The sequence below is a fragment of the Mirounga angustirostris genome, unplaced genomic scaffold, assembly GCF_029215605.1.
Source record: "Mirounga angustirostris isolate CCGP_5_RB_7025 unplaced genomic scaffold, mMirAng1.0.hap1 SCAF_1, whole genome shotgun sequence".
In the NCBI taxonomy this organism is placed as follows: domain Eukaryota; kingdom Metazoa; phylum Chordata; class Mammalia; order Carnivora; family Phocidae; genus Mirounga; species Mirounga angustirostris.
In genome coordinates, this window is record NW_026991709.1 from 107681875 (window position 1) to 107695354 (window position 13480).

Here is a 13480-nt window from a genome sequence, read left to right on the forward strand (position 1 = left end):
GGGACATACAACAATGTCTGGAGACATTGTTGTTTGTCCCAACTGAGAAGGAGAGCCTACTGGCAAATAGCAGGTAGAGACCAGGGATGCTGCTAAAACACCCTACAAAGCACAGGGCAGCCCCCACAACAAAGAACTGTCAGGCCTCAAGAGTGCCAAGGCGAGGGGGCCCTGGGTGGCTCAGTCGTTAAGCGTCTGCCTTCGGCTCAGGTCATGATCCCGGGGTCCTGGGATCGAGCCCCGAGTCGGGCTCCCTGTTCTGCGGGAAGCCTGCTTCTCCCTCTGCCTCTTCCCCTCCCTCCCCCTCCCCTGGCACTTGCTCTCTCTCTCTCAAATAAATAAATAAAATCTTAAAAAAAAAAAAGAGTGCCAAGGAGAGAACTCTGCTCTAGAAGTACCCACCCAACCTGCTGTCAAAGCTTCAACTACGAAAGAATTCACTTTCTCATCCAGAAGAGTCCTTCAGAAATTTGATAGAAGAGACTATTAATGCAGCGACCCGAAACCAGCTCAGAGCTAATGGAGACTTGAAACTTCTTCTAATATTCTAAAAAAAGGGGGGAAATCCCTGTCCTAGGAGACAGCCCCACGGTCCCCACCAGCTCCATAAGCACTTGCACTAACAGACGCAGTGCAGATCCGAGGTGGCCACACACCCAGCCATCTGTGGAACGTGCTCAGCATAAACCAGCTGCCAGACTGGGTCGGAGGAGGAAGAGTAACTGCCCTCCCGAGCAGTCTCCCCCAGTAGCCAGGAGCCTCCCTGAAGCTGAAACCCACCGCAGACCCAGGAGCTAAGCCCCTTGGCTGAACCCTGGAATTACAATTAGGCAGTGGGTGGCTGGATCGGCCCTCCAGAGTTGGCACAGGTAATTATCCTTTATCTGCACCTCGCAGCCAAGCCTAAATTACTGCCTTCTTCAAAGCTGGTGTATCTCCTTCGCTGCTGCCTCTGGCATGCGAAGCATTCGCAGTTGCCTCCTTGAAGCTACAGTGTAAATACGGCTGCGCATACTATACATTTTTAACCGAGCCTGTTTATCCAGTCTCTGTGGTCTGCTTGTCACCCTCACCATGTATTCAGGTCATAAACGACTTGAGCCTTCAAGGCTATTCTCCTAGTCAAGAGCACCTTAGAAATACGATGAGCTCATTGGTAAGGGCAAAAAAAAAAAAAAATCCCAGTTTTGGTAAAGGCAAAGATAGGTACCCAGGTTGCCGTCTTCGTTGGAGATGTATATTTTCTTTTCTTTCATTTACTAATAATACAAGTTCAAACACAGCCTGAGCAAATAAAAGTGGGAGAGCTAGGAAAGTAACACACATATAATGACAAAATCTGCTGTGGAGGGCAAAGTACACGGCTAAATAGAATAGCATATACCTTAATTCTCAAGTTGAAAAAGTCTGTAGTTACTGGGTAGTTCTATGCAAGTTCAAGGATAAAAGTTGTACTATACTGGTTTAAATACCCTTAATGTTTTCATGAACTCACTGAAGACATCCTAATCAAAGCTAGATTTATATTTAAAATTGGCTTCATCCTGTCAACATGTATTTTATCACGAAAATGAAAAGTTTAGTTACAGCCTTTGGTCCATTGAGACAGAACAAATATTTCAACAGCTGGAAGATGTTAAAAGTCCAGAGTAATGGCATTTGAAGAGTCATATATAATTACTTTCTCCTGAAACAAAACATCTCAAAGAAAGCCAAAGAAACATACTATCTCATAGGAAACCAAATAAATATAAAAATACAAAATTATAATCCCTCTCCAATTTTTATTTATCAAATTTACTTAGCTATTGGAACTACTGAAACTGTCTCAGGTAAGAGAAATAATTTCTTCTTGAAGTTATGACAACACTATTTTCCTAAGTATGAAAAACAGTAATCAGCATCTTTATGTATTTATCACAGTCGTATTATGGCTTTTCAGGGTAGACCATACATAATTTTCATTTCAGCTGGACAGCCAAGCAGCTGAAATAATTCATAATACAGTCTGATTAAAAGGAGCAAAAAGAAAAGTTCATACTCTGTTTCAATTTAGCTTGAATTGTCAAGCTAAAATGTCAGCAACTCAGAAGTAGAATTTAAACTATCTCATGATAAATTTGTACATTTATTTTATACATTCATGAAGTCCTGTTACCTTGATTCTCTTCACCTTGTCTATCTAAACTGTACCCCATGAACTACCCTTACACCTATTTTATGCCAGCAATTCAGCCCACCATCATTGCCTTCCTATGTGGAAAAAAAACCAGATTTATGTTGTTTCTCTAAGTTCATATTCTAGAAAAGATTTGGAATATTTATGAAGGGCCAGTAAAAAAAATACTCTGCAATCCTACAAGCCACTGAGTACACTTGATGAAGAATGTTCCCTAAGGAAAGACAGAGCTGGGGCGCCTGGGTGGCTCAGATGGTTAAGGGTCTGCCTTCGGCTCAGGTCATGATCTTGGGGTCCTGGGATCGAGCCCCACATCAGGCTCCCTGCTCAGTGGGGGGCCTGCTTCCCCCTCTCCCTCTGCCTGCCGATCCCCCCTCCTGTGCTCTCTCTCTCTGTCTCAAATGAATAAATAAAATCTTTAAAAAAAAAAAGAAAGAGCTGAGGGGAGCGTGTGTGTGGGCGCGCTCATGTGTGCACGCACGTCTGTGTATGAAACACTCTGCCAGATGATTGACTTTATCCTCTTCAGAAGGAAGTACTGGTATACCGCTCTCATTCTGCAGTCACAGGGAGACTTTCAAGACCAGCAACCATTAAGAGCAGTGGGTTTTAAATTAAGTTACAAACACTCGAGTTGCATCCCAGCTTGTTCTCAACTGGAGCAACTTTTATCTGTTTTATACAAAAATTCTTTGGCAGAAGTGTGAAAAATGCTGATGGGGAATAATACGAGCACTACCTCCCCAGGGACGTCATGAGAATCCAATGATATACATGTGTAAAATGCTCAGAAGGGTGGCTTGTGCACTTTTAAGCTTGACAGAGGTTGGCTGGAATGATTTGAGTCTCAACTGGCTATGTAATTTAAAGAAAGTGAAACATGGATGCTACTATGATTCCACATGTGGAAACTACACATCTAACATCACAAGCTTTTAGAGGATAATCAACCGTAAAAGACATCTGAATTACAGAGCTTTAAAACTGGATGTACAACCAGCATATCACAAAATGGCTTACCTCTTCTTCTTGGTGATAATGAGCACGTCGTTAAAGAGAAAGAAGTAGACCTGCTGTTTAGATGTCCTTCTTGAGAAAAGCACGGTGTCTTCCACATAGGCTGTCAACTCACCTCTTTTTACCAACCACCGGGAAGAGGAGACTAGAGGAAAAGGCTATCGAAGGAGAAAAACTCAGTGTACGAAGCCAAATGAAAGTCCTCTTAAGAGTATTGAAGGGAAAATTAAAACTCACATCTAAACGAACAACACATGTCATGGTATACATCATTATTTTATAAGTATATAACAGTGAAATATAGAGTACATTCTCCAAGAGAAAATGAAAAAAGAACAATTATTTTCCAATATAATAAACTATTAACTTGCCTATATGACAACGAAAACTCAGTGAGAAAATATTATCGGGTCAGCCCAAAATTATTATCCTTCTGTAACTCTCAAAAGATGGACAGGGAGTCACTTAAAAAAGAAAAGCCTCAAAAGGAAATCTATCGGTATCAATGGCTGCTATTTTAAATATCACAAGATAGAACCCGATAATTGTAGTTAACAAGAAACAGAAAAGTCTGCATCCACTTTATCAACTAAAAAGATTTTATTCAACAGGAAAAACTCCCCACAAACTATGTTTTGTCTACTGATTATTTACTTAGCCATATTCTGGAGAACACCTGTTCTTAAGTTTGAAGCAGATTTTCCTCATGGAAATTCATCCCTGAAAGCATCAGGCCACTTTCTGGCTGTGCAAACAACGCTCTTTCAAAATAATCCATCTTAACCTCATAGAAAAGGCTGTATCCAAGGAATTACATAGTGTTTTTTCTTTATTCAGTGCCCAGTTTCCAACTGAAAAACTCTCAAAACCACAGAATAATCCTTATCCTTAGGAGTTCTTTTTTTTTTTAAGTTATCAGAAATGCTATTGCCAAAAATCTGATTTTAAAAACTGTATCCACAGAAAAAGCAAAAGGTCTTGGGCACACAAAAAATAGCTGTAATAGTACCAAAGGCCATCCTTTTCAGGGAACAGTGATTTAAAAATAGCTAGAGGAAACTGAGAATACTAGAGAGGAAATAAGAAAGCTAAGAAAGGATTTCACACACATATATATATTTTTTTTAATTTTATAAAGTGACTTTTATTAGGAGGTTGCTCATCAGTTATAGACTATTTTCCTGAAGGTTTAAAAAGGAAGATGAAAGATTACGGCTGACCTCAAACTTTCAAAGCTGGCTATTAAGGGAGTTCATGGAGTTTCCAGCCCCCAAATCTCAAATCAAACGATTGTCCAACTGGGATGGCTGAGACTTAAAAGGCAGATGACAGAGAGAGAGATGCTGAGATAAGTCGGGAGGGCCCTACCATCCCACCCCGGAGGTCACCACAAGGGATTATGTGTCCGGTTTGGTTCTGTGGAAGGGCGACAATTAGAGAACACAGTGCTATCTTGCTAGTGCTTGTCAGCCTAGGATAAACCAAGGGCAGTCTTGTGGCTAAGGTCCAGTAGACATGCCTACAACTGTTCTTGGTTTAGGAGATGGGGGGAAGAAGTCTTTTAAGCTTTTTTTTTTTTTAACTAGATCAATTTTTATGGATTCCTCATATTCCACAAGGCAAAAATAAATTTCTAATAGAAGATCTAAAATCGACAGCAGTTTTCAAGATGTCAATGCTTTTTTGGAAAGCAAAAATCTGGTATTCTAAATGTTTGTTGTTTCCAAATTTAGTATTAGGTGATTAAACTCATTTCAATAGTGTTTGTTTGTTTGTTTTTTAAGAAGAAACTATTAAAATGACCAAAGAAAAGAATCCAAACAATCCACGGTGGAATAAATGAACTCCCCTAGTTATGAAACTCTGAATAGAACCAACACTAGAAAAGAAATACATAAATAAAAATATATCCTTAAAAGTCCTGAAATAAGTCCTATGGAGAAAAGACTTTTCGTTCTTTTTTGTGTTAAGTAGCATCCTAGAAAACTAGTTGCAGCATAAAACTTAACTAATATTATAGGCCAGTGAGACAAAGAAGAGCTGCTGGAGAATAATTTTTTTAGTCAAGATAAAATTAATCATTTAACCATTTTAAAGTGTACATGTAATTTGGTAACTTTTAGTACATTCACAGTGCAGTGCAATGATCATCTCCACCTAACTCCAGGACATTTTCATTACCTGAACAGGAAGTCATCAGAGAGGGAAACAAACCAAGAGAGACTGTTAACTCTAGGAAACAAAGTGAGAGTTGCTGGAGGGGAGGTGGGTGGGGGGAGGGGGTAACTGAGTGATAGGCATTAAGGAGGGCATGTGATGTGATGAGCACTGGGTGTTATAGGCAACTGATGAATTACTGAACTCTACATCTGAAACTAATGATGTACTATATGTTGGCTAATTGAATTTAAATAAATAAATAAATAAATAAATAAATAAATAAAAGAAACCCCATAAGCAGTAAGCAGTCACTCTCCATTCTGCCCTCCCCTCCCCCACCCAGGCCCTGGCAGCCAGTAATCTACCTTCTAACCCCATTAATCTGCCTATTCTGGACATTTCATATCAACAGAATTATATAATACAGGCCCCTCAAATGGTGGCATGTATCAGAACTTCAATCCTTTTTTATGGCTAAACACTACTTTACTGTATGAATGTAGCACGTTTTATTTATCAATTCACCTATTTTCTTGATGAACATTGGGGTCGTTTCCACTTTTTTGGCAATTATGAATAATGCTGCCATGAACACTCACATACAACTTTTATTTGAATGACCATCTTCAATTCTCTTGAGTATATACCTAGAAGTGGAGTTGCTGGGTCATATGGTAATCCTATTAATTTTCTGAGAAGCCATTAAATTGTGTTCTACAATGCACAGACTTTTTAATACCTCAGAGTTCTGCATTTTGTCTGCTATATCTTAGACTTCTACTTATTAGCAAGGTCCCCAAATAATGACCAGGAAACCCATCCACCCACCAATACACCACCCCACTCCATTACACTTAATTTATGGCTCATGGTATAGCCCGGCAATCCTCAATTTCCCCATGTGCTTATTCATAAGGCCAAACTTTCCATTATAAGACAAAAAAAAAATAATCCTCCCCAACTTTGTGCAGGCAACTTTTAGAGAAAGCTGGGGTCTAGTGGAAAAAACACTTGGATTTGAGGCACAAACTGGTGTCTGATCTTAGTTTGGTGACCAACTTTTTCTCCACAGCCCTCACTTCCTTCTTCCTGCCAAGGTTCTTGGATGAAAAGTCTAATCTGTTTAAACAGTTTCACATCCTATTAGCTCTTCATCCCTCTGCAACATGCCTAGCAGGCCTATGAAACTATTCTGACAAAGAATCTGAAAGATATTTACTACTTGCTTACTATCAATCAGATCTGTTCCAAGTCCCTTAGGTCTAGTAATTAATTTAATCCTCACAATAACTCCCTGAGGGAAAGTACTATTATCAGTCCCATTTTAAGATTCAGAAAACTAAGACATAAAGTAATGGCCAAGCTCATACAGCTAGTAGATGGTGGAGTTGATTTCTAATTTGCAATTTGGTAATGGTTTTTTTTCCTTAACTTTTTCTTATCTCTTTGAGCTTACACATTGAAGATATTAACCTCTTGTCTATATGTGAGGTGCAAATACTTTCCCAGTTTGCTATTTCTCTTTTTACTTTTTTATGTCTTATTTTTCCCTTCTATAGAGAAATTTTTAAAATTTTTCATATAAATGAACTTACACTATTTTTTTAATGACTTCTGGATTTGGAATAAGTTCAAAAGGCCTTTCCCATTGCTAAAGTGTTGCTTCCCTGCTTAGAACTTTTCAGTGGCTCCCAATTGACCTTGCTCAGCGGCTCCTCTAGGACACCAGGCCCCCCACGTGAGCTGTTGTTTACTGCTTGGCTCTGCCTTGCTCCCCCTGCACCTCATGCCCGTCCACACTGGACACATACAGTTGCTGGGCTACAGCAGCTGAAGCCATGCCCTGTGCATTTGTTCCTACCTTTTACTTCTAGAAGACCCTTCCTAACTCACCTTTCAAGATTCAACTCAAACATACCTCTGGTATGAAGCCTTACCTGACTGCTACGAGCTCCCCACCCCTGTATGCCTCACAGGTAGGGCTGACCACCCCTTCCCATGGAGAATGTTCTCAAAAAAAAAAAAAAAAAAAAAAAAAGAGGAGGGTAGGAGGCAAACCATAAAATGGACTCTTAACTATAGAGAACAAACTGAGGGTTCCTGGAGCGGATGTGGGTAGGGGATGGGGTAAATGGGGGACGGGCATTAAGGAGGGCACGTGTCGTGATGAGCACTGGGTGTTGTATATAAGTGATGATGAATCACTAAATTCTAAAAAAAAAATTGAAAAAAAAGGAGAGAGTGTTCTCAATTGTCTTCCATCTACAGCGACAGCTGCAGAGGCTGCCAACTCCTCTGTACTTCCTGGTCTCCTATTAGACTGTAAGTTCCCTGAGGGCAGGGATTAGGTTTTGGTTTTCTGGCTGCCTTCCACAGAGAAAGTGCTCACAAAATTAGTTGACACAACACATGTGCTAGGACAAAACATTTGACTTCTTCGGACATCTATCTTCTCGTCTTTAAAATGAACTGCATAAAAATGTCTACTGTTGTCCATAAAGTGTTATGGAAATGAGATCCTCAGATTTTATTAGTATTCCTAAGTAGTCTGAATTAAGTGCCTCATTGTAAATCTAAACATAAAATATCTTCCTTTAGGCTTGCAAATATTTTAATCATTGAACCAAAAGAAAACAAAGAACCCGAAATTCATGAACCCAATTGATGTTAATCGTTTCTTTTTAAGGACCCTTGGGGTAAGCATTTTTCAATTACAAATTAATTTGGGGTTCTAGAGAAATAGAGCTTAAAGATAGCTTAAGCCAACTGATTTTCAGTGAAGAAAAAAAAAGAAAAATGGTTAGGGAAGGGATTTATCATCTTTAAAAATCAAAGTGGTTAGGAATTTATAATCTTTAAAAAGGAGGAGATAAAAAACTTTTGATGTCTAGATATATTTTCTAAAATACTTAGAATCAAATTACAGACAAGGACAAGTTTCTTTTTGAGGGATGGAGGAAAGATGGGTTTGGAAATTGCAATAAATTTCTGTAGAAAGCCGTTATAACAAAGTGCATGTGTGTTTTTCACAAGTACACATCATCTTCTGTTCTAAGAATTATCTGTCACATTCCTGCATCTAAACTGTTGTAGTCAGGATGTTCTGGTGAAAGAGCTGACGCTGATCTGCAAGTCAGGACATACGGGCCCTCGGCTTGATTCTACCACCACTAGCCCAGTGACCCCGTTAACAATTAAGTATTCTCTGGGCTTTATTTTCCTCATTTATAAAATAAAAGCACACAGCTATACTATACCAGTGGTCTTCCAACTGCAACGGCAAGGCAAAGAATCTCCTCTCTGCATAAGACCATGAAATGCTGATCCACCACCGCACTGCATATCCACCACACAATTTAGGAGCACTTTTACTATGAAAAAAATACAACTAGTCCTTTAAGTTGCTTAATTAAATTTACAAGTTACAAAATAAAATACAAGCACAATCGTGAGCGCTCACTTCCATTAAGAACTCAGTTGTGAGCCAACGAAAGACTATGACCTAGATTTGCCATTCAGGGTCATTTTCTTCTTTATACATCCCGTCATCCACTCCTAAGCAGTATCATACAAGCAGTAAGAGGGAGCACATATCCAAAAGAGAATTATGGAAGAAAAACAAATTTGAAAAGAAAACTCCACTAACAATCTTTTTTTTTGCAAACTGGAAGAGGAGTGTCTTTACCTAATTTAGGAGAACATGTGCTACAATTCATGGGCTTTTGTTTCTGTTTTGCAGGACAATCTGAGAATAGTAAAGAAATCACCTTTCCATTCTAAAAGTTCTTTTTTTTTTTTTTATCCTTTTCTCTAAATTTGGGGGTGGGGTGGGGGAATGTGCTAGTTACATAAATCTAACCTTGTGGCCTGGAGAAAGGCAACTTTATCTGGTGACCATAAGCAAGAGCAGAGCTGCCTGGAACTTCTGCGACTGCCTCAGCAAGTCCAGTCCCCCTCCAATCAATTTATGGCCCTTCTCTGAAAAGCAAATTCCTATCTTCTTTGTTGCCCTCAACTATCTCTCTCTATTTACATAAGATTTAAGCACGAGCGGTAATAAATCTGTTCATGAAGAAATAAGAGAATACCTTAATTTTAAATTCCAACTGGGAATTAATGGTGTACATCATTTCAGTCCTTTCCATCTTCCGAGCTCCTTCATTGCATAGTCGAACCAGCTGAGAACACAGAATAATAAGGAGGGTTAAGAGGTCAAGGAGAGAAACCTCAATTTCAAATGCAGATCTCTCGCAGGAAATAATCTGCACTTGGGAAGCTCCAGAGACTCATTTCTGACAGCTAAAGAACTCACAGTTTTACACAGTTAAGACATTGTACCCAGCTGAAGATGGTGTCATTAAGATGTAAAGACAGAGGGGAAAAAAAGTCCTGAAAAGCCTCCGGGACACATGTCCTCTGAGGGCTCTCCCACAGTCTGGCCTCAGGCCTTTGGTTCTGTCCTCTGCCCCTCCTCCTCTGCTTCACCAGGGAAACCTCAGCCAGCCTCAGGGCAAGCTGCTCCTCTCTCCCCACCTCCAAATCCCCGTGGCTGGGGCCGACTACCAACTGCAAAGGCAAATTTTAAACCCTGTGCTACCTGTAGGCATATGACCAAAACACAGGATGCCAAAAGGGGGAAGCCTTTGGGTGGAACCTAATGGTCAATGATTTTTCAAGGATGGCCAAACTAAGGGAAACTCAGTTTAACTAGAACTACTGAATTATCTACGAACTGAATGGATTCAAAGTCCCTTGATGAGGGCCTGTGATTTATAATAAAAAAAGATCTATTTGGTCTTGGTCCATAGTTCCCAGCACATAGTCCCTTCAGCCCTTGTAATTTCCTATATAAGAGCCATGGGGGCATCTTTAGTTATAATATTTAGTTTTGTTCCCAGTTCCTAGAAGCTCCAGAGTGTTAACGCCGAAATGGGTGTCTTCTTATTCCTAACAAGCCCCTTTCAATCACATCTGAGTTTATGTTAGTGAGGTAGCTTTTAGAAAGTGCCTAAGGATAGGGCTGGTTGCCAGGGGAGCCAATCAAGTGATTAGAGAGAGGGTTGTAACTTTCAGCCCCATTAGACCCTCCCCCACCAGACTTTTGGGGAGAGGAGAGGGCTGGCGACTGACTTGACCACTTACGGCCAATCTCACCATGCCAATCAATATTGCCTACGGAATGAAGCCTCCGTAAAAATCCCCAGACTATGAAGTTCCGAGAGCTTCCAGGTTGGTGAACAAGAACACACCTATGTGCTGGGAGGGTGGTGAACCCCACACTCCATGCAGACAGAAGCTCCTGTGCTCGAGACCCTTTCAGACCACGTCTGGGCAGAGTGAACACCATGAGCAAAGGGCCTATGATAGCAAAGCGGCTGCAGTGCCTGAGAAAGCAAAAGATCCCGATACAAGGAAGATGGCACAAGATGAAGTGACAGAGGCCAGGGTCAAAGCACACAAGTTCTTAAAGCATATGAATTGTATTCCAAGTGCAAAGAGAAAGCCTTACTAGCAGGCTTTCAGGAGGGGAATGATAGGATGCAATTTATGCTATGATCAGATGCTTTCCCCAATGTATTTATTCAATCCCCTATTGATGGACGCTTAAATGATTTCTGACTGCTTAATAGATTTCTAGATTTGGAGGGTACCCCCATCTTCAGTTACAGCTTATCTTTCAGTCTGAACCTAAAGAGTTCACCGATGCAGGGACTGATGACTATACTTGATCACAACGAGGGGCAGAAAACACCCCGGCTAGGGTTAGGGGCAATCTGAAACTGCAATATCCTGAAAGGATTAAGACATCTCAGAGTGAAATCTAAGGAGGCAGCCATTGCTCCAGACATTTTTACAAAGTCTCTTGAGGAGTATATTCACAGCTCCCAAATCTATGTTCCCGGATGTGGTCTGTCCCGGACGTAGTCATCCCAGACCTGGGTCTACCTCCAACTACCTATATCGCCCACAGGCAGCTCAAACTCTAAAATGAGAATGACCAAACCTGAGCATCATCTTCATGACCCACTCCCTGCGGCTCCATGTCCTCTGCATCATCAGTGACTAGTTCCAGCATCATCCACCTTCTCAATCTGAAAACCTTGGCCCTCACTGCTCTCAGACGCCTCCCTCTCCTTTGTCCTCCATATCCAAGCAGTCATAACATTTCCTTAATGTTGCCAGTCCACGTCCCTCCCTTTGCCTTGTGCCCGGAACTCAGGCTCAAACCCCCTCTCTCCCCTGGACTGACGAACCAATTCTCTGCCATCCACTGCTTCTATCCTACCCTTACACATCCTGGAGATAATGCTGTCAATCTTTGTAAGTTCAAACCTGATCATGAAACACCTCGGCATAAAATCCTTAGAAGGCTCCCCTGAGCTTTCAGAATTAGGTCTTGGCAAGACCATGATCTGGCAACTGCTCTTATCCTGGGCCTCAGTCCTACAAAATTTCTGGCCAAAGCACCATGTTCCATCTTGCCTTTGCCCTTCTGCATGTGTGTTTCCCTCTGCCCGAACACCCTTCAGCCCACTCTGACTTCTTCAGATCATCTTCTTCTTCTAGATTTATAACCCCTTACCTGTCTTTCAGGACTTATCTGGGGCATTTCCTCTCTAAAGAGAATGGAAAGCAGAGATTGTGAAATTTTCATATTTGTCAGCCCAAATGCCCACAGCCCAGCACGTAAAAACACAAGAACACTCAGCGAATGTTTGTGTGTAAACTGCCTTCAGAGACTTTATAAGTCACTTAAAAAGAAAAGGCGGGGGGAGTGGGGGGGGGGCAGTTCCTTTATAGTTACCCTGTTTTAAAATAAGAGGGGAAAATGGCATTATTAAGTCTGGGTTATCATCTTCTTTCCTAAACTTCCAAATATTGACTCAATCAGCAAAAGTCCGCAGAGTCAGCCACCACATCAGAAGACAATGTTTCAGAGAGCACATTAAAAACAAAAAAGTTCTCCAGATGTCTTAAGCAATGGTCTCATCAGTGGAGCCCATTTTAAAGACTATTTCAAAGGGACAAGCACTAATTAGCATATGTGTGCTCTGGTGTTTTTATTAAAATCAGGCTCAGTATATTAAAATAATGCCTTCCTTCAGCAGGTGTCAAAGCTTTATTAAATTCAACTCGCTAACTTTTTCTAGGCCAAATTTATTTAAAAAAAAAAGCTCAAACCCTCTAACAAAGAAATATAAATTAAAAATAAAATATTTCTGGGGCACCTGGGTGGCTCAGTCATTAAGCGTCTGCCTTCGGCTCAGGTCGTGATGCCAGGGTCCTGGGATCGAGCCCCACATCGGGCTCCCTGCTCAGCGGGAAGCCTGCTTCTCCTTCTCCTTCTGCCCCTCCCCCCCACCCGCACTCTTGCTCTCTCACACTTTCTCTCTCTCAAATAAATAAGTAAAATCTTTAAAAAATAAAAAAATAAAATAAAATATTTTCAATCTACCAAATTCACAAAGGTTAAAAGAATATTTGAAGCTGGGAAGTGTGCAGTAAGACAGACATTTACATTTCTTCTGGTGGCCAAGGACTTGGGAACAACCTTTTTTGAAGGCACTTGGGCCTTTAAAAAATACCTACATTTTTGTTCCAATAAACCCACTTCTGGAAATTTATCTTTAGAAATAATCAGATGAGCACAATCATTTATGCAAGACAATGTTCCAGGCAGTACTAGTGGAATAGTAAGTGCAATGGGTACCATACGAATCCATTTTTCAGTGTATCTTTATACCATACATTGGTATTGGATTAGACATCCCACTGGAAGGATATGTAGTAGAATGACAACAGTCATTACTTTTTTCTTTAAAGATTTTACTTACTTGAGAAAGAAAGAGAGAGAGAGCACAAGCAGGGGGAGCTGCAGATAGAGGGAGAAGCAGGCTCCCCGCAGAGCAAGGAGCTGGATGTGGGGCTCCATCCCAGGACCCTGGGATCATGACCCGAGCCAAAGGCAGACGCTTAACTGACTGAGACACCTAGGTGCCCCAACAGTCATTACTTTTGATAAAATTACTGATACATTTTATTTTCTGTCTCTTACCTAAATTTTCCAAATTTTCTATAATGTACACTTATTAGTTTATTTTCAGAATATACCTTTGTAAACCT

At 40.7% G+C, this 13480-nt stretch overlaps 1 protein-coding gene across 5 annotated transcripts in view; it reads right to left on the bottom strand.

The window, feature by feature from the left end:
- ARHGEF26 (Rho guanine nucleotide exchange factor 26) overlaps positions 1-13480 on the bottom strand; it is a 122491-nt gene that overhangs the window by 30386 nt on the left and 78625 nt on the right. For all 5 annotated transcript variants that reach the window (XM_054504352.2, XM_064586115.1, XM_045903513.3 and 2 more), the window contains 2 exons: positions 9445-9534; positions 3200-3354 (listed from right to left, as the gene is read on the bottom strand). In XM_054504352.2, the coding sequence (XP_054360327.1) occupies positions 3200-3354; positions 9445-9534 (245 nt within the window). The remainder of the gene's footprint in view (positions 1-3199; positions 3355-9444; positions 9535-13480) is intronic.